Source organism: Hylobates moloch, unplaced genomic scaffold (assembly GCF_009828535.3).
Source record: "Hylobates moloch isolate HMO894 unplaced genomic scaffold, HMol_V3 SCAFFOLD_1, whole genome shotgun sequence".
NCBI classification, from domain to species: Eukaryota; Metazoa; Chordata; class Mammalia; order Primates; family Hylobatidae; genus Hylobates; species Hylobates moloch.
The window spans coordinates 202,988,271-203,013,889 of NW_026652276.1; the positions used below are offsets into that span (position 1 = coordinate 202,988,271).

The 25,619-nt window shown below is 35.6% G+C and overlaps 1 protein-coding gene across 4 annotated transcripts in view; it reads left to right on the plus strand.

Moving 5' to 3' along the window:
• PTPRZ1 (protein tyrosine phosphatase receptor type Z1) overlaps nt 1–25,619 on the plus strand; it is a 189,078-nt gene that overhangs the window by 153,176 nt on the left and 10,283 nt on the right. For 2 of the 4 annotated variants that reach the window (XM_032761580.2, XM_032761582.2), the window contains exons 14-25: nt 1,918–2,009; nt 4,844–4,929; nt 7,448–7,468; nt 7,636–7,732; nt 9,929–10,011; nt 12,069–12,203; nt 12,768–12,902; nt 14,105–14,268; nt 15,900–16,035; nt 17,712–17,858; nt 24,822–24,915; nt 25,255–25,328. In XM_032761580.2, the coding sequence (XP_032617471.1) occupies nt 1,918–2,009; nt 4,844–4,929; nt 7,448–7,468; nt 7,636–7,732; nt 9,929–10,011; nt 12,069–12,203; nt 12,768–12,902; nt 14,105–14,268; nt 15,900–16,035; nt 17,712–17,858; nt 24,822–24,915; nt 25,255–25,328 (1,264 nt within the window). The remainder of the gene's footprint in view (nt 1–1,917; nt 2,010–4,843; nt 4,930–7,447; nt 7,469–7,635; nt 7,733–9,928; nt 10,012–12,068; nt 12,204–12,767; nt 12,903–14,104; nt 14,269–15,899; nt 16,036–17,711; nt 17,859–24,821; nt 24,916–25,254; nt 25,329–25,619) is intronic. The other 2 variants (XM_032761581.2, XM_032761583.2) reach the window with 1 other exon arrangement.

The following is a 25,619-nucleotide window of genomic DNA, read 5'->3' on the forward strand; positions in this document are numbered from 1 at the left end:
GGTCCCTTTGACACTTGTTTCTGTATCCACTCACCTTTCTGTTATTCGACCTGCTCTCTCTTGAAGATATTTCTGTGTTCTCTCAATATATCTTCTCTCAGGTGTGATTATCAAAGGCTTATACTACCACAGCAGATGACTGATTTTGCTATGTACATCATTGCTTTAAGTTTTTCGTTTATTTGCTTGTGACATTAAGGTTATATGCAAACTATGTAATTTTACACCACTCCTACTTATAGAAGTTCATTCATCAGAGAAATGCTTCGGAGTTACCTCCAACATGACACACATGCTCCCGAACACTAAAGACTAACACTGCAATGATTGAGACAAAGTAGTTTGCCTTGTGGGGCTTACATTCTGATAAGAAGAGACCAATTATAAACATGTAAAACAAATGAAAATATAATAGTATTTCAAATAGTGATGTGCCACAGAGCAAACAAAAAGGCAAAGAATAGTGACTTAGTGAGATAGCCTGACACTTAGCTGTCATGATCAGGGGAGAACTCAAGAGGGAGCGGCCTTTGGGCCAATGCAAAAGTGATAGGAAGGAGGCAGGAAGCCAGGGGGAATGGCAAGAGCCAAGGCCCTGAAAAGCTACTGACAGGGCTTCTTCAGAGGTGAAGGAGGGGACCAGTGTGGGCTGGATCCTGGTGGGTGAGGGAGAGAGTTGCAGGAAAGGAAGCTACTGAAGTAGGTTGGGGGCCAGGTCAGGGTTTAAAAAGGTCTTAAAGGTCTTGCTAACATAACTGAATGTAATTCTAATTGCAGTGAGAAGCCATTCAAGAATTTTATCTAAAGGAACTAATTTACTAGAAAAAAATAAAGATTTAGGTGTGTCACTATACAAGAACAAATGTTACATTAAAACTCATTAGGATAAATGCCTTGTAGCTGGAAGGTTTAGATGGAAAGTGAGATCGTCGTTTTCAAACAGAACTCAAGTGTTTCAATTTAACCACTCATGAATATTGCTCCAAATAAATTAAAGGACCTACATCAAAGAGTGTCATTAGCAGTTTTAATTATCCAATTTTTAAAATTAAAGATGATTGGCTTTACTTAACAGCAGTAGTTGGTTCTTTGCTCTTGTCGATAGTTTGTGGTGTGCTCTTACCAGATGTTGCTCTTATTATCCGAATGAAAATAGATTCAGGTGACATTGTAGATCATAGTTGTCACTGAATCTGAATATATTCCTTCTCGAAACCCTCATCAACAAGGCTAGCATCTGCTGGAAAGAAAATCACCCCTGTTTTTGGTTGTATGGCTCATTATTTTCTCATTTAAGTTCTGTCACTCCTGCATTATTACAGCATGAAGCCACTTTCTTTTTTCATCAAAATGTTACCACTGTGTAGTTTCATTTCTACATAGTTCATAGTTCATTTCTGTGTACAATGCACTGTGTAGTTCATTTCTACATAGTTCATTTCTACATAGCTTGCTGCTTTTTGCTAGCAGCTGTATATGCTCAGAAGAACATGGTCACTTAAATGTTGAGTGAAAATAGCTTTGGACATTATTGCTTCTCTTCTCTGGCTCCATCCAAGATGGCAGGACATTTTGGGCATTACAGCCACAATGGAAGTATATGTAGGGCATTGAGGTTTCCTATAGTAACAAAGTATCACTTTGAACCCAGCTACAACTTCAAATTCTGTCTGTGCTTTTAGCATGCCTGATATCTACTTGCTCTTCTGCATCTGCTACAGGTAAAACTGAGATAAATTTTATAATTTAATGTCTTGTGACTTGTTAAAATGGATGTAGATTCAGCAATCCCTCTTCTGGGTATATACCTGCTTTTGTTTTAATTCTAGAGATTTCTATCAAAATTTTCAAGCAGCTCAGAAATTGTCTTATTATCCATAGCAACTAGTAGTATAAATTGTTTTCTTTTATTTCCAGGAAATGCTTCCAGACTGCACACTTTTACTTAGAGGACAGTACATCCCCTAGAGTAATATCCACACCTCCAACACCTATCTTTCCAATTTCAGGTAATGGCTTAAAGTGTGACCATGAGTAGCTGGTAGATGTTGAATAAAAAGCACAATGTTGAAAGGTTTATTTTTATTAGGACACTGTGCAAATTGCTATAATGTAGATTAGTAAATTTTTGTGTTGCCCCAAATATTTATTACATCACGTTTCAGGTACTCAGGTTTATATTCTGTCCTCATTAATTTTAAACGTTCTTAATCATACAGATGATATTGCAAAAATAATTTGTAATTGTTCAGGTGTATTGTGTTAAAAACATAAACATTTATAACCATAAAATATTAGTTAAGAATAATGGTGACTTTTACTTATTCCCATTATGTTAATGGAAACCCAAGCAACAAAAGTCAGATTAAGTCAATGCAGAAAATGTGGATGGGAAAAAAATGACAAAAGTAAGGATAAAGTCTTGTTCCTTTCTGATTACTTGAGTTTATGTGAGAAAATGTTTTTTTTTTTTTAACCTACATTAGAAGAAAAGATCTATAAAATTGTGGTGGTAATAGTAGGAAAAGCCATGGACACAAACAATATATGGTGGTTTGAAATAATCTCTCAAAATGTTGAACAGTTGAATATTTGGGAAGAGTTTAGCTATTTTTATCATACTTTATCTGAATAACAGTATTCAAAGGTAGCCAGGGTCATTTTGATAGAGACATCCATTAACCCTAGAGTTTACACTATAAGTAAAATCATAACCACTCATTTTTAATACAAATTCAAGGGATGCATGTGCAGGTTTGCTACATGGACATGTTGCAAATCCAAGCCACTTATTTAATTAACATTTTATAACATCTTAGATTGAAAAGTGGCAACAAAAAATAGTGGTCTAGAATTGTGTGATCTGGAAAATAGAGGACAATAAAAGGAAAGAGAAGTTAAGAAATTAGGGATACAAAAGGAGAAATTCATCTATGGGATCATTTCACAGATGGCACTTTTTAAATTCTCCGAATGATGCTCCATATTTCATTGCTAGAGGCTCAAGTTCTACAGGATGTTATCTTCTGAAATCTTATGACTTAAAAAAACAGAAAAAAAGACACATTTTATTTATATGTTACATTTATATGTTGATGTTTGTTATATGTTTATGTCAGATATTATATATATTATTTATATATATTTAACTATGATATTTTCTTTTTGTGCCTTATAAACTTAGGACTTGTGTTTGCTATTTTTCCTCTTTTGTCAAGTCTGTGTCTTTAAGCACCACTGTTTTATTTATTTTTCTAGTTTAATTAAAATACTATTATTTTAGTACCACAGTGTCTCATTACCATATTTAGAAGTTTTAGACCAACACCTCTCAGTTATCTGTTACATTTTGATTCCCTTCACTTCCAAACATGTCTCTTCTGCATACCCCATCAGCATGGGTATGCAAATTAACTAAAATTTTATCCAAAGTCCAACGTGGTTTATTTTTAACAAATAAAATAATACAAAATCAGAACCCAGTCCAGGAGATCCAAACTCCCCTGTTTTGAGTGTCAAAAGAGTGGTGATCCAAGGGCATCTCCTTATTTCACTTGTTCAGTTCTCAAAGATTCCCTCTTGATCACCCGAATATGCATGTTTTCATGTAAAAATCAGAAAGCAAAATGAATGTTAGTTTCACTTACTTGCAGACCAGTTAATAAAAGAAATTACCAAAATACCTGACTGTCAATAAAAAGTAGTAGTCTACTTATGAAAGGAGGTTGGCTGTGCAGGATATCATCAAGGGGTTTGAAGGACATTTACTAGGACTAATGACTTACATGTGACAAATGACTTCTGTTTTCTTATCTAATTATAAAAGCTTCTTCGAAGCAAGATCCTTCTATAAGTGTGAAGGTAGAATTACACCTTTGTCTAGTGTTTCTTAAGCTTGACTGACTAATTCAATTTTAGTATTCAGAGCCACTCATCTAAGAGAGAGAACAGATGGATTCCAATTTTTTTTTATCAGCAAATTCTTGGTAACTGAAGCTTTACAATATTAGATGGCCTAAATGCTGAACATCTGTTGATATAAATAACTGTTTCTAGTGAAATGTGTTTGATGTTTCCTTGTTAGAAAAATCTCTTGTAAAATTGCATACTGTGAACTAGTAATATGCTCAGTCTAAGTATTTCCAGGAAAATAAAAAAAAAAATCAGAACCAGTTAAAATAATTTGGCCCCTTCACAACTAATTAACAGATCCAGTGACTTTGTTTACATAGCATATTTTCAAGTTAGAATTCTTGAAATTTTACAGATTAAAAGTCCCAAAGGCTTTTGACATTATCCTTAATGAAATTCTCCATATAAATGTTTTCTGTTATTTATAGAGAGAAGGAAAAAATGTTTTCAAATGTAAACATCTGACTATTTGACTGTAAGACATTAAATTGTACAGTTTTATAAAACTGAAATTGCACTATCTATTATGCTTGGTCCACAGTAAAATTGAAACTATATTATTTCTGCATTTTTTTCTCAGAATTTACATGCAACATCCAGGCATGTTAAAGAAAGTTGTCCATCAAAAGATGCAGTCCACTGATAAGGAGTGGGGCTATGGTGGTATTTATAAATCAACATTGAAAATAAATGATTTTATCTTTAGGTATAGACGGAAAAGAGATTGCTGAACAAATTGGATTTCTGAAATACATTGATAATAAATGTAGAGAAAATTGGTAATTGTTGCTTAACAATTGAATGCTGAGATTTAGTTAGAATTATACAAATAATTGAACTTTGAAGTTGTTTCAGAAGCTACTTTATAAATGATAGGTACGTTTATTTCTGTTAAATTATGCTTTCTAACACAATTTTTTTATTCACGTAGATGATGTTGGAGCAATTCCAATAAAGCACTTTCCAAAGCATGTTGCAGACTTACATGCAAGTAGTGGGTTTACTGAAGAATTTGAGGTATGATTTTAATATGTCTACTTTAAATAATATAGAAAATAGTAAAATTTAAAAGATTCAGCAATAGGCTATTTCTTGACCTAAAGACACTGAAACCATTTGCACTTCTAGTAAAAATATGAGTTGCGTAATTACATATGTGTTTAGGAGATGTGTTACAGTTACCATATAATTTAGAAAATTGGTTTTCTATTTTAAAAGCCAAGTTGTACTGGTGGAAACATAAAAAACATTGTTCATTTTCTTCCATAAAGTACAAATCTTTAATATTCTTTTTTAAAATCTGAATTAATAAGTGATTCTTTTTAATTTTCTAAATTATATAAATTATACTAAACTACTAAATTTAATGATTTCCAGCCAAATTACATAAAAATTCTTAACTGTGGTTTGTACACCAGTGTTAATGCAAAAGCATTTAGATAACACTTACATTATACCAGGTAAAAATGTGTCTTCTTTTCAAGAAAATATGCATTTCTAAAAAAACATTTGAACTTCAAAATCAGTAAGTTTTTCCAATGATATTCTGTTAAAATTAGATAGAAGGGCAGAGAAATTTACTGCAAATTTATCATGGCCCACTGAACTATCAGCTAAGCAGATTTTTCAAAACAGGGTGCTATACGCACAAAGGTAACAATAAAAACCACAAAAAATAAAAGCTACCCTTTGTGAACACCTTCTTATATGTCACTGGACTAGGTGTTTTCACATTCAACTTTCACCCATCTCTGGGAATTACTTGTTATTATTTCTATCCATATTATTGATGAAATCAAACTTCATAGAATTTAATCAACAGCTGATAAATAACAGAGTTGCATTCAAACCTAAGTCTGTGATTTAAAAACTCATGTCCTTTCCACTGTAGCTGTAAGCAGGAAAGCAGTCTTCAGCCTCCCCTCCGGCCATTCCCCACTAGACAGCTTCATATTGCATTTTTGCTTCCCTCTCCCCTAACCCCAGTGGCTCTGCGGACCTCCCTCTTTGAAGTACTTTGAGCTGTGAGCCTAATCACAAAATCCGCTCTCTCCTGATTTTCTTTCCCCACTGCACCCAGCAATTGCTTCCCACAACTCACACCCATCATTATTTATTTAGGGAGGCAAAATGTTATAGATTAGAAAGTTTTAAGAAATCAAAAGAAAGAGAGGTATGTTTTTACTAATTTAAAAATAATAGAAGCCAATTTATTTAATTTTAAAAGAAATCTAAATCATAGCTACATTGAATAAGAAAGCAGTGTGAGGCAGTACTAAGTAGGGTGGAATAATATAAAGAATTACATGTCTAAAACATCAAATTATTTTTTATTATTTTGATAGGCTAGAGGTTACGCATGCTATAGTGTTAATGTTAATTTCAGTGTTAACTGATAGAAATTATCAGGCTAACATCCAACAAAATAAGACAAAATAGACAATTTATAATATAAGTCACTGACAACATATGCAAATTCATGGTTTTCATAACTATAAAATCATTTTGAATATTATTAAGCAGTCCAAAATCATTAAATTAATAAAATAACTTCATGTTTTCACTTTTAAAGTTTTTTCTTAATTCCATCTCTTAACTTACTGCCTGATTCAAGAAAATTTTTCATTAACTGAATAATTAGCTTAGTAACTAATAGTGTTATACCTTTTAAGTGGTTCATACATCAAATTGCTTTTAGTTGTTCAGAATGACTTGCTGCAAAAGAAGTTAAAACATTATGTGGAGAGAGACTGGGCCATTTGCTGATGAATCAGATTTTTATTCTGGTTATCTACTTTCTCAGAAATTATAAGGCTTTATTTTGTTATATAATACTAAATAATTATAAATTCTAAACATATATTTAGTTAGAAAATATTTCTGAAAGCATATTAACTCATTTTTAATAAAAAAGGCAGAAATGAATTTTCTGTACTTATTGAAGTTTAAACAAAAAGAGGTCTACTAATTAAATGTTTAGAGTGTTATGCTATCTAAATTTTGTTTCAAAATGATGTAGTGTGTATGATTTTTAAAATTTTTAGGAAATGATTAATGTTTTGATAGCCTTAAATCTGTTACAAACCACCTAATAGGAAGCTGTTTACTTTTTAAAGTAACCCCCCAAAAAATAAAAACAAAAAAGTGTATCACTAATTCAGAGTTTCAAATAGTGCTACTATGGTCAAATAAAATAAAATTTGGATATTAGCCAATCTGACTAATATGACAAAATGTATCATGGAATATGTGGCTCCTCTCATCTGCATTTTTAAAATCATCATATTATGACATCACTATCTCCTTTTAAAAGTGTTATTTTTTCTTTTACATAATTTTAAAGTTCCAAATTATTAGACATTTTGATTTGCATGCAACTGTTTGAAACATTCTGTTGTGTTAGTATTTGACAAATGTATTTATTGCATGATCATAGTTTTCCATTGTAAACCTAATATGAACGCTTTTTTTTCTCATTTGTCGTGTGCTGTGGAATTTGATTTCTTTACTTTTTTGGCATTCATTCCCTCATTAGACACTGAAAGAGTTTTACCAGGTAAGGCATTATTTCACTGCATTTTCTTTTAGCCAAGAAGTAGTTGTAACATTTAAAAAATTTCATTTGATAGATTATTTTATTTGTTTTGTCTTCGTTATTATATTTTAAGGCACGTTGTTTGGAAGAATGTGTGTTAAAATAATTTACATATAATTTTTTTACAGGAAGTGCAGAGCTGTACTGTTGACTTAGGTATTACAGCAGACAGCTCAAACCACCCAGACAACAAGCACAAGAATCGATACATAAATATCGTTGCCTGTAAGTATATTCTTAAGTCAGCTCTTTCTTCAATATCACTGCCATTTTGGTGCCTTTTAAAAGTGTCCTGAAGTCATCTGAGAGCTGACCTTAGTGTGGCTGTTTGGGGTCCTTTTTATCAGGGAATAATAAGACTTGTGTTAGATAATATGTAGCATTATATCACTCTGACTTAAATACCTTCTGCAATTAATAACATCTGTTTCATTTAAACAAAACAAACTTAGAATTTTAACCCAATTCTTTCTTTTGTTCTTTCTTTCATGGACTGTACATCTCCCTTTGTGGCTTTTGTCATTATTTATACGACTTGGTCCTATTTTCACCTAGGATTTGCTTACTCTTATGTGAATTTACTAACCGAATGACATTTTCTTTAAACTTTCTCTTTTTTTCTTCTACCTTTACCTGTTTCCTCCCTTTCTTGGCATTCTTCCTGGGGTCTGAGAAAGAATTAGTTGGATTCTTTCTTTTAATTCTTTCTTCTCTTTGTTTTCTTAGCCGTTCTCTCTCCCTTTCTCCTCAATGAGCAGCTATCTGGCTTTTTTCATTAGTTCAATTTTACCTAATATTTCTCTATGAAATTATTGTCTTTCCTCTGTCTTCTTATAGCACTTCTGGTTGCCTTTGTTCCCTGTTATTTTTGTTTATATTCCCATTCATCTCCTAAAATTCATCTTCATGTTCCCTCCCCATTCCAAAAACAAACAAACAAACAAACATTCTACTCATACCCTTTCTATATATTCAGTGGCGTGGCCTTTCCTGGCTTCATAGGAGCATGGTATTACCAACGAGATGATTTAAATTCTGGTTTCATTCTAGTTCTGAAAGCCAATGGAGCTGCACTCTTCTCCCTGTTACTGTCATGATCTCTTATGTAGTTTGTATAGTTGCCTTTCTTTCCACAGAGTTTACACTAATTTTTATTTTTTAGTAGAGGGCTTTATGTTTGTCTTCCTGAACTGCATCTATCCTGGCTACACATGAAACTCATTTGCTTCTTGAGATAAAATTATTAGACTTTCCTCTTCAAGCTTCATAGAACATACCCATCAGGTAATTAAGCAGGAGACAGAGATTAACATTTGATGAACACCTACTATGTGGCTGGCACTGTAAATAAGTTATTTCATTTAATCCCTGAAACAACCAGGCAAGATAGGAAATTGTCCAATTTCAGAGATAAAGAAAAACCATCCAGAAATTCTAAAACTATTAAAACCAAACTACAAAAATAGGTCACCCTGACATTGAGACCCATCTGTCAGTTGCCATACGTCTATTTGCACATACATTCCTGTATCAGTGTGACCTGTTACCATCACAGAAGTATTCATATCCCAGAGTATCTCTTTAACTTGTTTTGGTTTGGTCTGTATTCACTTCTTCATCCTTGAAAAGAATAATCTTCTGAGTGAAACTCCCATGTTTCCTTCAAGTAATACTTTATTTCTCATATGTATCTTCTCCAAATAAATAGGTTTTCCGTAGAACTGAATTTAATCTCAAACTCCTGTAATCATACTTTGAATTACCATAGTTATACCTTATATCATTTACCAGATTTTGCATCCATCCTATTTTCACTGGCAGTGTGCTATCTCCCTCCTCTGTGCTTGAGCAGCTGTTCTCCTGCCTCCTTTTGAAGCAGTTTCTCTTTGAGGCTCCTCCTGAAAGAGCTGCTTGCTGTAACCATTCACAGAAACTTCCTAGGGAACCTTTGGCTTTCTTCTCTATCTCTTCTTCCTTCATCAGCCTCCTAGCTTTGTGAGCTCCCCCACCCATCACGTTTCCATCTCTTTGAGAAGCTCTCCACTGTTCACAGCCCTTGTAACCAACCTTAAAATTCCATTTAAAAGATCAACTTCAGATGTCAACCTCTATAGAAACTTTTATCTCAAACCAAAACAATTTCTGTTTTTATATCCCCTACTGCATTGCGCCTCTCACTTGACACCTGTGTATATACCCTAGTTTCACCTATTACCTTAGAAATGTTCCTGAGGGTGGAGATTTTTGTAATATTTGTCTTTGTTATCTTTGTTGTCTCTGTATCCCCAAAAAGCCTATTAAAGTAAATGATTGCTTGTGTTGATTTTAATTGTATGAAATAAATTATTATGCAAATATGAATGATCTTTATGCTGAAAAGTAGTCTGTGCTACAATGAAATATATTCTCTTTATATTACAGATGATCATAGCAGGGTTAAGCTTGCACAGCTTGCTGAAAAAGATGGCAAACTGACTGATTATATCAATGCCAATTATGTTGATGTAAGCATGTTTTAATTGAAAATTCTATAGAAATTATATTAGACTGAATTATTATACCATAATGCCACACATGCATACATATACTAGTGCTTAATGTCATGTTATTTGATAGAGAATAAAAATGGTAAATTAACAGTAAATAATTTTTAAGAGAGCCTCTGACTAAAAATTTTCATATTAAATGACACTCAAGCTATTTTACTTGGTTTATCTCCTGAGTGAGGAAAGGAATTCATGATGGGAGTGTACCTTCAGGGTAGAATAGGTAGATTCAGATAGGTTTCTAACTCTTGAAATGTGAAGGGCAGGGACGGGCGCGGTGGCTCACGCCTGTAATCCCAGAACTTTGGCAGGCTGAGGCAGGCGGATCACGAGGTCAGGAGATCGAGACCATCCTGGCTAACACGGTGAAACCCCGTCTGTACTAAAAATACAAAAAAAATTAGCCTAGTGTTGTGGCGGGCGCCTGTAGTCCCAGCTAATCAAGAGGCTGAGGCAGGAGAATGGCGTGAACCCAGGAGGCGGAGCTTGCAGTGAGCCGAGATCGCGCCACTGCACTCCAGCCTGGGCGACAGAGCGAGACTCCGTCTCAAAAAAAAAAAAAAAAAAAATGTGAAGGGCAGAGCCAATGCTTATTTTAAGTTTCCCATAGCTCCTGGCACAAGGATGTGCATTTAGCAGATGAACAAAAATTGTCCATAGTAGTACTGATTAAAAGGCAAACATGATTATTAATCCAGTTATCAACCTTTATAATTTTGGGTATTCCTCAGGATACCCAGCTTTGTGGAACTTACTGGGACTCTCCAGAGGCTGTAGACCGCTCACTAACTTAATTGGTTTTTCACTGTGATCACCTGAATGTCAGCAGAACTCAATTATTTCCCTAAGATGCACCTCTCAGTCTAGCTGGCTTCAGGTTAATACTGTGTGGAACACTGAATTCAAATAAATGAGTACATAAGTATAAAGTGGGTTTGTTACAGGCAACCATCTCATGCTTCCTGAGGAGGAAATATGCATGTCAGAATGAACATGAGATCTGGAGTTAGAACTGATTTGAATCCCATCTCTGCCACTGGCTAGCTGTGGGACTTTGGAAAGCCACTTAACTCGTCGAGATTTAGGTTCCTCATCTCCACATCAGGGTTGATGCTTCCATTTTGCATAGATGAAAGATTAAAGTTCACTTTATGTATTAGTCTATGAAGGACACTGCTATGAAGGAATACCCCAGACTGGGTAATTTATAAAGAAAAGAGGTTTAATTGACTCATAGTTCTGCATGGCTAAGGAGGTCTCAGGAAACTTACAGTCATGGTGAAAGGCACCTCTTCACAGAGTAGCAGGAGAGAGAATGAGTGCCCAGTAAGGAGGAAATCCCCTTTTAAAACCATCAGATCTCATGAGAACTTACTCACTCTCACGAGAACAGCGTGGGGGAAATCACCCTCATGATTCAATTATTTCCACCTGGTTCCTCCCACGACACACAGAAATTATGGAAACTACAATTTAAGATGAGATTTGGGTGGGAAAACAGCCAATCCATATTATGTACAAAATGGGACACAGTGACGAATTGCTAATAATGATTAGCGCTTCTCAGTACCTTGAAGTAGAGTAAGGAGGTTACATTCCAGATGCTTTTTTAGCTGTTGTAGACACCTGAGCCCATTGCCTAAAATACATTTCAAAGTAGTGCTATTAAAGACTTGATTTTAAGCATAGCAAGTAGACTGCAAACAGATTAAATACACTTGGAATACAAATGCACAGAATTATAGTTGTGTCAAAGCAAAGAGAGCTATTCTTTTTTTTTTTTTTTTTTTTTTTTACAGAAATGATAGGGATCCTTCTGCTTCCTAACCAAGAGTATTTTCTAACCAAGAGCAGCTATCTTAGTTAGTACCGTCAAATTTCTCCAACTTTGCAAGTTTATTTTTTATGGTTTTCTTTTATGAAAAAGTATGCTGACCTTAAAAACTTAGGTGTTGTACAGTTAAAGGTGACGTATAAATCAGTTAGTAGAAAACATTTGTCATTTAATTCTTCAGGGCTACAACAGACCAAAAGCTTATATTGCTGCCCAAGGTCCACTGAAATCCACAGCTGAAGATTTCTGGAGAATGATATGGGAACATAACGTGGAAGTTATTGTCATGATAACAAACCTCGTGGAGAAAGGAAGGGTATGTAGATAATCTATTATGTCATCCCCAAAAAAGTAATTAGAGGTACTTTAAATTAGTTTTAATAGAGTCAGCATTAGGAAGGAGCCAAAGCTTTGAGAGTTAGTTGGGATTCTTTTTTAGTAAATATGACAGCTAAAGGGAAACTGTTAATACTGTTAGTCAAAAAGTTTCATTATGAGTCATGCTATCTGCCTTTTAAATGCATTCTTCATACTGTGAGAGAAGTAAATGGGACTCACTGAAAAGCAATGTAGAGTGAAATCAATTTTAATTCACAGGACATGGATTTTAGTCTTGGCTCTGTAACCTGAATCTTCTGACTCACTCACCTTATCTGAAAGGGAAAAATTTAGGCTACCTCATCTCGGTCTCGTTCAGCTCTCAGATTCTATCCCTAGCCTCCTCCACAACTAATTTCAGTCACTTATAAAGAAAATAACACATTTAGAAGAATGAAGGAGTCCATTCCTGTCACCATCTCAGACCTTTACTGATTTCAGGGAATGACTTTTACATGGAGCATTTGAAATACGGAAGTAACATCTATATTTTCTTTTGCAGAGAAAATGTGATCAGTACTGGCCTGCCGATGGGAGTGAGGAGTACGGGAACTTTCTGGTCACTCAGAAGAGTGTGCAAGTGCTTGCCTATTATACTGTGAGGAATTTTACTCTAAGAAACACAAAAATAAAAAAGGTGAATCAACAAATGATGGACATAATCAAGTGAACAATGCATTTGGTCATTTTTTAAGTGAATAAGCGATAGAACCAAGAAAGGGTAAAAAGTATATAACTAAAGACATTAAAAATTCTTATAACAGTCCAGGTGCATGGCTTACGCCTGTAATCCCAGGACATTGGGGGGCCAAGGTGGGTGAATTACTTGAGGTCAGGAGGTCGAGACTAGCCTGGCCAACATGAAGAAACCCCATCTCTACTAAAAATGCAAAAATTTGCTGAGTGTGGTGGTGCACACTTGGGAGGCTGAAGCACAGGAATCACATGTACCCAGGAGGCAGAGGTTGCAGTGAGCTGAGATCATGCCACTGCACTCCAGCCTGGGCAACAGAGTGAGACTCTGTCAAAAAAAAAAAAGAATTCTTATCACAGCTGCTGTCAGTCCTAAAGGTTTCTTTCAAGTCTCTAGATGACTGCTGTGGCTTTGGAGCCACACTGGTTTTGTTGCTGATGTTTAAAGTGAATGTGATGCATGAACAGAAATTCCTACCTTGTGTGGCAACTGCATAGGATGGCCCTGACACAATCCCAGCATTCAAATAAAAAGAGTGGAGAGTGAAACAAGAAAAAGAAAGAAAACACGAAGAATAATGTATTACTCAGGTTCTTCAAAGAAACAGAACCAACAGAATAGAGAGATAGAGAGATTTATATTTTTAACAATTGACTCACATGATCATGGGCATTAGCAAATCTTAAATCTGTAGGACAGGCTGGCAGCCTAGAAATTCTGGTAGGATCTTTACGTTGCACTGTTGAAAAGAATTCTTTCTTCTTCAGGTAACCTATCCTATCAGTCTTTGTTCTTACAGCCTTCAAGTGGTTGAATGGAGCTCACCCACATTATGGACTATGATTTGCTTTATTCAAAGTCTACTGACTTACATGTTAATCACGTCTAAAAAAAATAGGTTTTCAGCAACATTTTGTGTGACTAGTGTTGGCCAAACAATGGGCCACCATAGTATAGCCAAGTGGACACAAAATTAACCATCGCAAATGACACTCTACTTTTTTTCATTCATTATGGACCCTCAGCATCAAATCAAGCTATGACTCCTGACTTGCTGTTTAAGAACTGTGTGTGTGTGTGTGTGTGTGTGTGTGTGTGTGTGTGTGTGTGCGCTTGACTGTTATTAACTGTCTGAACTTTTCCAGGGCTCCCAGAAAGGAAGACCCAGTGGACGTGTGGTCACACAGTATCACTACACGCAGTGGCCTGACATGGGAGTACCAGAGTACTCCCTGCCGGTGCTGACCTTTGTGAGAAAGGCAGCCTATGCCAAGCGCCATGCAGTGGGGCCTGTTGTCGTCCACTGCAGGTGAGTCTCAGAGATGTGCCTCTAAACCCATAGAATTGCTTATACTTGCAAAAAGGAGATCAATGGAACAAAGCTTTTGCCAAAATGGGAATGATTTCTTGAAGCGAGGGTGATGAAATTATATGTTCATTTTCATAAGTATTGATCACTAGGAAATGAACATGCCAGACTCACAACTGGATTTCTGAATATCTCTAAGCACCACACATTTTTTGATGTTGATTATTTTATTTGACTGTTCAATTGCATTTCAGCTTATTAACTATTTGAGGCAGGTGGAACAATGTTTTTGTTGTTAAACAAATATTTACCTCAACATATAACACCATGGGATAATGTAGCTGGAGCTACAACCCCTGTCCCTAGGAGTTAAAAGTCTGTTTAAGAATTATTATGCTAGGCTTGCATCACAGAAGCCAAAGCACATAGATTGTGAGAAATTTGGCAAAATATATTTAAGTTGTTTTTAAACATTTTGGTACCAGAATCCCTTTTTCATTTTCTTGAGTTTTAATACATTACATTGAATGTATTGTCAATTCATTGTTGCCAAGATTTTTTAATTTCTAAGACTAGGTTGATAAATAGAAATAATGATGTTTCAATGAAAGAGGAAAAATATGTTAAACATCCTTATTTAATGTTTTTAGTTAAAATAATAATAGCAGTTAATATTTATTGAGTGCTGACTGTGTACCAAGCCTTGTGATCACAAAAATCAAATTTGTTTCTATGTGAAGTATTGTTATCAAAGCAGTGTGTTTTTAGAGAAGCAAGTGTTTGCCTTTGATATATAGCTTATCTAACACATTCTAATTACCATCTCAGGAGTTAAATTTGAGAGACCCATCTTGAGGTTTTTTAATCTGTTAGCCTGATTATAAACTGAGGAAAACAGGAAGATGCAAGAAAAATAGTGCTGAAGGTCAGAGATTGTTTCCTAGCAGACGGAGAAGGACCAGGCTATTGTGCAGAGCAGGTGCTAATTTTCCACTCTAGCACTTCCTACTTGTCGGAACATTTGAAAAGAATCCCTGTCTGTGAATTCTGTCCTTCTGCTAGAGGCTTTGAAGAACTCAATAGATAATGGCCCTTTAGAAATAACTGAAGTCATGCTTTATTCCTCACAATCTCACTGAAATGATATTTTCAGCAGAAAGCTTTATCAAATTCTTTTTCCCATTAACGCGGAAACCTTTACAAACATGTCTAGCTGGAAACATAGACCTAGGGACCTTTTCTTTTCAGAATTTGGTGAAGCTAAAGCTTTCATTTTTGTCATATTAAATGTCTATTTGCCACACTCTGATACATAGTATTTTCATCTTACAATATACAATGAATAGTAAATATAGTTTTTAAAAGTTTTAAAATCTCCAACAGAAATACTGAGGTTGTTTTGCAATTAGACACATAACAAAACATTAGAAAGGGTACTTCTAAATTTGTTGTTTAAAGCATTATGCTTAACTACTAAACTGTTTACAATATTGAATTGCCAAATTTATTGTGTGGCTCACTTGCTTGAAGAAGGAAGTTATTTTAATCAACATGACAACCAGTAGTAATCTATTTTTCAAATTTATTTTATGCTTAACATTGAAATATTAATTTCTTGGTCTTCTCTTCAGTGCTGGAGTTGGAAGAACAGGCACATATATTGTGCTAGACAGTATGTTGCAGCAGATTCAACATGAAGGAACTGTCAACATATTTGGCTTCTTAAAACACATCCGTTCACAAAGAAATTATTTGGTACAAACTGAGGTATGATTTTTAAAAAGATGACTTTATTCATCTAAGGTATGGAAATGTCACTAAAATGTAGGTGTATTCATCTCCTAGGACTGCAAAAAAAAGTAATACAAACTGGGTGGGTTAGAACAACAGAAGTTTATTGTCTCATAGTTCTGATGTCTGCAGGCCCATGCCCTTCCAGAAGCCTCTAGAAGATTCTTCCTTGCCTCTTTCATCTCCTGGTAGCCCCATGCATTGCTTGGCTTGTGGCAGCACAACTCCAGTCTCAGTCTTCACTTGGCTGTTTCCCTCTGTCTGTGTCTGTATCCAAATTTTCCTCCTCTTATAAGCATACCAGTTATCCTCCTTCTCCAGTTGATCTCATCTTAACTGATTACATCTGTAACAAACTTTTCTACAAATAAAATCACACTCTGAGTTATCAGGCGGTTAGAGCTTTAATATATCTTTGTAGGGGGACACCATTCAACCCATGACACCAGTAACTGCAGCTATGTCATGAATGAGCCAGATAAATTTTACCTGTTTTGTGACCCCAAATAGGGAATATCCTTTAAAATGCTGGTCACAGAGAAGATACAGCAAAAGTCTAAGTAGAGTGATCCACACACATCCTTGCTAACAAAAATCTCAAGGTCTTCATACACATAGTGGATGAATGGATTCATTATTTAAAAAAATATAAATTATGCTTAAATTATGTCCGTTTTAAGCCCATATAGTTTACCTGTAAGTGACAGAGCAGCGTCAGCAAATCTGCATTTTATCTTCACTGTTTCTAAATAAAAATGAACTTAAGTGGAAACCTATGAATGGCAGCTTGAAAGCAATCAGAAACACATGGCTGAGTGGGCTTCAAAACGAAACCATACCAAACTTCCTTCCATCTATTATACTGAGCAAACTTACACAAGAACAGAAAACCAAATACCACATGTTCTCACTTATAAATGGGAGCTAAATGATGAGAACACCTGGAGACATAGAGGGGAACAACACACACTGGGGCCTTTCAGAGGGTGGAGGATGGGAGGAGGGAGAGAATCAGGAAAAATAATGAATGGACTAATGGGTATGAGCCTTAACACCTGGGTGATGAAATAATCTGTACAACAAACCCCCATGACACAAGTTGACCTGTGTAACAAACCTGCACATGTACCACTGAACTTAAAATAAACGTTAAAAAATAACATTCTGGTCATCTAAGACCAAGGAAGAGTCCCGTATGTGAAATATCAGAGAACTATTAACAACTATATATAAAATTGAGTTAAATTATATATGACAAGCGAAAAGGAGAGTTGGCATTGCCAGAAGGGGTAGGCCCACCAGAAGTGTAGAAGTCAAGAAAGCCCTCTCATGAAGTGTAGAGGTGTCAAGTTGGAAGGATAGGCAGAGAGGACATTCCTTTGCCTTGCTAACTCTTCCTGCCTCCTACCCTATTGTGTATTGCCAACAATACATAATAAATGAAAAGGTAAGGAATGAGAAGAGGTTCTTTCTTCTGTGACCACTTCCTTTCCTCTGTCTGACTTCCTTCCAGGTTTAGTAAGCAATCTTTTGTTGGTCTTCCCCCATTCTGTAAAACTCTCCTTGTCTGTCAATGGAAAGTACTATGTTTGTAGGTAGATACATACGAGGAAAACTTGAAGTAATGTTTCTTATTATCATTGTTTTGCCAGGAGCAATATGTCTTCATTCATGATACACTGGTTGAGGCCATACTTAGTAAAGAAACTGAGGTGCTGGACAGTCATATTCATGCCTATGTTAATGCACTCCTCATTCCTGGACCAACAGGCAAAACAAAGCTAGAGAAACAATTCCAGGTGAGTCCTCTTGGAAGCCTCTTGGATGTCACTACAGAACTGAATGTCCCTGCATCTTCCCATTTGAGTTGACAGGGTCATGTTGAGTGGGCAGTGTGGGTACAATGACTTTGTATTTGAGCCATCATTGTTCCTTACTGTGGGCTACAGTGCCACATGGTAAATTTCAAGGAGAAACATAATTCTGAGTAGCAAGAGGAAAAGTTCTCAGAAACCTTAAACTAACTTTTATAAATGCAAACTTTGTTGATAAAAGAGGGGCACAGAGCATAACAGAATGAACAGAAAGAACTTGTAAAACAGACTATATAAGTGCTCTTTTTACTTTGAAAAAAAAAACAGACCACTTAAACATGAGTGCTGTGGCTCAGGCTGTTCCTGATACTCTTTGGAAAAATCTGTGTCTCACTTGAAACCCCTGGACCAGAGTAGTACACACTGGAATAATAGCTTCTTGAACCCCAGTTTCTCCCCCTCACACTGTCTCAAGGCCATAAGCCAGAGACAAGAGCATGTTTTGTCCATATTGTACTTCCCACAATACCAGCTCTCTGACTTTCAGAAATCAGTAGGCAAAGAATTCAGAAAGCAGGTGTTACTGGACCTGCCAGCTGAGACCAAAGCATTTGCAGAATCGTAGCTTTCCACAGGAATGGGGGCTATATTATTTCTCTCCACATTGTTCCCGTGCTATCTGCTTGCTTCTCAGAGTTCCTGGAGAAATAGGGCCAAATTTTGAAGAATGAATGTCTAGGAAAAATTTGGAAGACCTTAGAAAAACCCAGGAGAGTTAACAAATGTTGAGATTTCACTTATTTCTCCTGCTTTGTTCCCCAGTCTACAGCATAGGATGTTAGCCACCATGAATTCCTTTGGGCTGTTTGCCTTTTAAATTACTGCACAGTGTGCCTTTGGAGGTGTAAAAGAAAGATTGGGGTCAATACTGAGTTTAGAACCTGTTGTCAGAAAGTCGTACATGTTTTACTCAGCCAAGCTTATCTCAGTCATAAAGGAATGCCTTAGGGGGGAAAAGAGTATGCAGTTGGGTTTCAGATAATAAAGAAATGTTAAAATGTAATTAAGCTGTAAAGATATCCTTTCCCTAAATAAATTACACACACACACAAACACACACACACACATACACAATATTACCCATTTCAACAAAACTGTCATTTAAATATTATTTACCCCTGTGTAGTTGCATAAAAAAATTGATATGGTAAGCTAAATAATCCAGGATCAAAATGAAAATATTAACTATAAGGTCAGAATTCAATTGAAAGAGAGATATTTTACTCTCTTTCCTGTTAACATCATAAATAGGGAAATGTATTTGTGCGTATGTGTGTGTACCATCCCATAAAAAAGATATCTATTCAAGTTTGTCTGCAGAAAATTTCCTTGAAATAAGTTGACTATCTGTTTATTCAACAAGTAGTTATCAGACATCTGCCAGATGCCAGGCTTTTGTGTTATTAGGATGCAAACATGAATTTGTAAAATAAATAAAGCACACCCAGCTCCTAGTCTTATGGTGCCTGCAGTCTAATAGAAGATACAGGTAAGAAAACACAAACAGGCCAGGTGCAGTGGCTCACACCTGTAATTCCTCTGTTTTGGGAGACCATGGTCAAGAATTTGAGACGAGCTTGGGCAACAGAGCAAGACCCTGTCTCTGTAAAAAATTAGCTGGGTGGGTGGCATGAGCCTGTAGTCCTAGCTATTCCGGAGGCTGAGGTGAGAGAATTGCTTGAGCTCAGAAGTTCAAGATTACAGTCAGCTATGATTGTGCCACTGCACTCCAGTCTGGGAGACAGAGTGAGACTTTGTCCCCAAAAAAAATAAAAAAGAAAGAAACAGATAAACAAAATAGTGTGAAAAATGCCATTATAGAGGTAAAACAGGATGCTGTAGAAGTACAGGTAAGGATGCAACTTACCAGAGGAGAATTGCGTAAGATATATTTAAGAATTGAACACAGGATTTGGTGATTCATTGGACATTGCAGAGAGAGAGAGGAGAGAAAAGACACAAGCATAACTACTCAGATTCTGCTTCGGCACTGGGAAAGTAGTGATGTCATTCACCATGATTGAAAATTCAGGAAGAGGAGGTGGTACATGCTTGAGAGGTGTGGTGAGGGAGAAGACGGTGAGATATTTCCAAATCTACCTTATTTTTAGGTTCTTGGGAGATGTCCCAATAAACATGTATATTTGGCAGTTGGATACTGAGTCTGAAGCATAAGAGAGGTCTGGCCTGAAAAAATGGATTTGGGAGTGATCAGCTTAGAGATGGTTCCTTGAAGCCTTGGAATTGGATAAGATAGCCAATTAAAAATGAAATGTCCAAGAAAGGTTAGAAAGGGTTACTTAAGAAAAGATTTTAATTAACCAATGAATGGCCAGCCCACAAAGGAAAGGGGGGAAGTGACATCAGAAGGTAGGAGAAAATTTGGGACAGCGGGATATACTAGGATCCAAAGTAAATAATGTTTCTTGAAAGAGGAAGTGAACAGAGATGGCAAGTGCTAATGACAAATCAAGTATGTTGGGAATGGAAGAGGCCATTGGATTTAGACATAAGTCATTGATGACCTTTGTCTAAGAGCTATTTGGAAAGGATAGCATTGACGCCAGATTACAGGGAGTGAAGGAGTAAATGGATCTGAGGAATTAATGACAATTATATAACTCTTAAAAATTGTTTACTCTGGACAGAATGATTAAGATAACTATAAGAAAACTTTGAGTTAGTAAGATTTGGGGGGTGTTTATTTTGGGTTTCTTTGCTTATGTTTTAATATGAGACATGAGAGCTTCTTTAAAAACTACTGGGAAGGGAGATAATTGGAGTGTACAGAGACCCTGAGTGGTACAAAGAGGCAGGATTCAGGACACAGGTAAAGGAATTAGTGTTCAAAAGCAGTAAAACCTATGTGCATGTTTACGGTAGTACACGTATAGGCTGTAAGGCTGGAGGCTGAGGAAGTACTCTGTGGTTTCTATTCTCTGTGAAGAGAAGGTGAGTGTGTGTGCATGTGTGTGTGTGTGTGTGTGTGGTGTGGTGTGTTGTACATATATTCCTTTTTTTTTTTTTTTTTGAGACAGGGTCTCACTCTGTCACCCAGGCTGGAGTGCAGAGGCACAATCTCAGCTCACTGCAACCTTCCTCTCCCTGGCTTAAGTGATCCTCCTACGTCAGCCTCCTGAGTGGCTAGGACTGTATCAAGTGTACACAACCACGCCTGGCTAATTTTTTAAATGTTTTTTGTAGAGATGGGGTTTTGCCATGTTGCCCAGATGGTTTCGAACTCCTGAGCTCAAGCAATCTGCCTGCTGTGGCCTCACAAAGTGCTGGAATTACAGCCATGAGCCACTGCGCCTGGCCTATTGCATACATACTCTAAAATAAAACTGTTAATAGATGCAGAGGGAAAAGGGAGATAATTTTAAGGAATCTATGTCATATCAGTCACTTTCTCAGAATGTAATACAGTAAAAATTGGAAATTGACAATGAAAAGTTTCCATAAAAATTTTGATATTTGGGCATTAAAAATACCCTTTTAAATAATATACATATTTAAGAGGAAATTATAAAATCTTTAGCATTAAAGGTCAAAAGAAGCACTACATAACATTTTAAAAGTTTTAAAAATTAAATAGAAAATTAAAATGATTAAATAAAGATTTAACAAAACCTAATGCAGGTTCTATCAAAAGACTATTAAAATAGACAAACCTGTGTCCAGATTGATGAACGGAGGAAAGAATGTGAGTAAATAGTATTGAGATAAAAAAAAAGAGATATAATGTAGAAACATTTTTAAAGACAAAAGCATACTTTGAACATATTTGTGACAATACGTTTGAAAACCTATATGAAATGAATAATTTATTGTATGTTCTAAAATAACTAAAAGCATATCAATGGATTGTTTGTAACACAAAGAAAGATTAAATGCTTGAAGTGATGGATGCCGCATTTACCCTCCTGTGATTATTATGCATTGTATGCCTGTATCAGATAGCTCATGTTTTCCATAAATATTACACCTTTTATGTACCCAAAGGAATGAAAAATAAAAAGAATTTTTAAAGGAAAAATATAATGAAAATACACTAAAAATATATAGAAAATTTAACTAGGCCAATAGCCATTAAGGAAATCAAATCAGCTGCCTAAAATCTCACCTTCAAAATATAACCAGGCCCAAAAGAATTTAATGTCACATTTCACCAGTTTTTAAGGAACAGAAAATTCCAAATGTTAGCATAAAAAATCCAGGTGGAAAACTAACCCAGCTATTTTACTGGACAAATATAACTTTGATACCAAAACTGAACAAAGACAGAATAAGACACTTATAGGCCAGTATCAATAATCTTATCTAAAATATCACCAACTCAAATCCAGCTGTGTATTTCTTTAATATCATGAGCAAGTAGAGTTTATAGAGTTTATTCCAAAAGTGAAATGATGGTTTAACACTGGAAAATATGAATAGATTTACATACAGGAACATTATGACCCCGTCAATTAATACAGGAAAGGTAGTCAATCAAATTCTATATTGTTCATTTAAAAAAAAAAAACTCTTAGTGAACCAGAAATAGAAGAAAGCTTTCTTAGCCTTCCAGAAAGTATCTATCATAAAACTACAATAAACATCATACATAAAAATTAAAATTGGAAATGCTCATAGTAGATTCAAGAAAAGATAAGGAATGTCAATTATTGGCACTACTATTCAACATTATTCTGGAAATAGAATTAAACTAGATAGATGTATAAAGGTAGAAAAGGATTTGCAGATAGGTAATATAACTACCTTCAAAGAATATCAAGAGAAACAAAAGAGAAAATAATTATCTTTAATTAGAGTTTAATAAACATACATAAAAATCAATAGCATTGTTATTTGTTAGCTTTGAGTGATTGGAAAACGTATTAGAACAAAAAAGAACCCAATCATTAACAAAAACAGTAACAAAACAGTAGCAAAAACTTCATCATCTCAAAAAAGACACTTAGCAAAATGTGCAGTAAATATATAGAGAAATTTATAAAAGTGAATTGAAGAGCATAAAATTAGGCCCAAATAAAATATAATGTTGATACATGGAAATATTAAGATATTGCTTCTCCTTACATTGACTATAGAAGTCAATGCAGTATCAATCGAATTTACAGCAGGATTTTTCATGGAAACTGTAGAACAGATTTTAATTTAGCATGGAAAATTAAAGAGCCAACATATCTCACCCATACTGAAAAGGAAATAATAATAGAAGAATTCTGTTGTACTGTATATGGAAAATGTATGATGTGATATAATAGTATTGGAAAATGGAGGAATCTAGCAGAGGAATGATGCATTTGAGGAAATCTGTTATGTGGTCAAGATAACATTACATATCAGTGAAGAAACAGCAGACTAATCTATAAATAACATTGGGAAAATTTTCATGTCAAAAAAAGTAACATTGTATCTCTACCACTCCTCAAACACTAAAATGTATTCAAGATGGATTAACTGCCTAAAGGTGAAAGCAAACCTTTATAACTATTGTAAGATCATTTTAGAAAAGAAAATATTGAGTTGGGCACAGTAGCTCACACCAGTAATCCCAATACTTTGAGAGGCCAAGGCAGGGGGATTGCTTGAGCCCAGGAGTTCGAGACCAGCCTGGATAATATGGTGAAACCCCTTCTCTACAAAAAGTACCAAAATTAGCCAGGTGTGGTGGTGCATGCCTGTAATGCCAGCCACTCGGGAGGCTGAGGCAGGAGGAACTCATGAGCACAGGAGGTTGAAGCTGCATGCACTCCAGCCTGGGTGACAGAGTGGACACCTGTTTCAAAAAAGAAGAGAAGAGGAGGAGAGAGGAGGGGAAGGAAGGGGGTGGGAGGGGAGGGGAGGGAAGGGGATGGGAGGGGAGGGGAGGGGAAAGGAGAGGAGGGGAGGGGGAAGGAGAGGAGGGGAGGGGAGGAAAACGCATGGCAGGGCATGTATTGGAAAGTATTTCTTAATAACTTCAGGATAGAGAAGGACTTCTTACGTAAAACGATAATTTGCAGAAAACTATTAAATAAGAAAAGTAAATTGGCTGTAAATCTCTGTGTGATTAAAGAAACTGAAGACGTTTCCACCTTTTTGCACACTATAGATTTACATTCAAGACAGCAAGAACCCCCTACAAATTAATAAGTGGCAATGAAGTAAATATATGAAAAGGCAATCATCAAAGAAGATATCTTAATGACTAATGAGCACCAAAATTCACAATTTCACAGAAATTAAGACAATGCAAATCAAAACCGTGATATACTATTTTTCATTTATCCGACTGTCAAAAATTAAACACTGAATAACTGAATACTCCTAATGCTCTATGGAAACTGTCACACATGTGCACATTAAGAGACATACAGGAGATGCTCATAGCTATAAAGCTATACAATTGCAAAACACTGCAAATACTCAAACATTGACTAGTTGAGGAGTAGATAAACAGAATGTAGATTATTCATGTAATGGAGCAGTAACAGTTAGAAGGAATAAATAAAATTGAATTATATACATATATATATGTATATACACACACATGATGTAATTTACCTCCAAACATCTGTGTTAGATTTAAATAGAGGAAATGGAGGTTGCACATCTATAGTGGAAGCCATGAGGAAGATTCTCTCAATGCTAAAAGAATTACTAGAGATTTCTTTGCTTCTTCTAATTCCCCTGGTGTAAAACACAGAAGCTCCAGGAAGTTCACTAAAACAAGGTTAAATTCAAGGACTTATTGGAAAATATTTTATATATATTTTTAGTCAGTATCTTATCTTGATTGGTGTGTGTGTGTGTGTGTGTGTGTGTGTGTGTGTGTATGTGTGTGTGTATTTGGGGGACTTAAATGAAATAACCTACATATTTTTTTACTTTCTTGCCCAGCTCCTGAGTCAGTCAAATATACAGCAGAGTGACTATTCTACAGCCCTAAAGCAATGCAACAGGGAAAAGAATCGAACTTCTTCTATCATCCCTGGTAAGTTGTGTTGATCCTTGAAAAAACAACTTTTTTAAAATGATAAGAGCCTTGTAGGAAATTTGGCAATATGTGTATACCTTTGGAGCAAATGGAGCACATTCAGATATTTTTAATTTTGTCCAATATGTAAGTGTTCCAAAGGACTCATAAATCCTTGAAGTCTTATCTAAATATGCAAAATATATAGAAAAATTAGCTTACAGATCAGAGATGCTTCAACTTGAAAAATGCAGCTGTATTTTACATCTGGCATGGGGAAAAGATGGTACAGTGCTGTGAGCATGGGTTGTTTTGTTTTGTTTTGTTTTGTTTTACAATGAATGTTCTGTGTTCCAGTGGAAAGATCAAGGGTTGGCATTTCATCCCTCAGTGGAGAAGGCACAGACTACATCAATGCCTCCTATATCATGGTAAGTCAGAGAAGTCACTGAGGAGACTGTCTGCCAGCTTGTGTTACAGGGATCAAAACCAGAATGGGCTGCCAGAAGCAAAGACTACAGGCATGGGCAACATGAGTGGTAAATTTAAGTTAAATCTGTTGACTGCAAGCCCACAGTCCACGGCAACAATTGTAATAACAGCATGCTTTTATGTGTGCTGGGACTGAAGAAACCTCAAGCAAGACCAATTAGTAGATGCAGGAACACAAACTCACCATTCAGAGCTGATGACTAGGTGTAAAACTTACACCTGCTTATCTA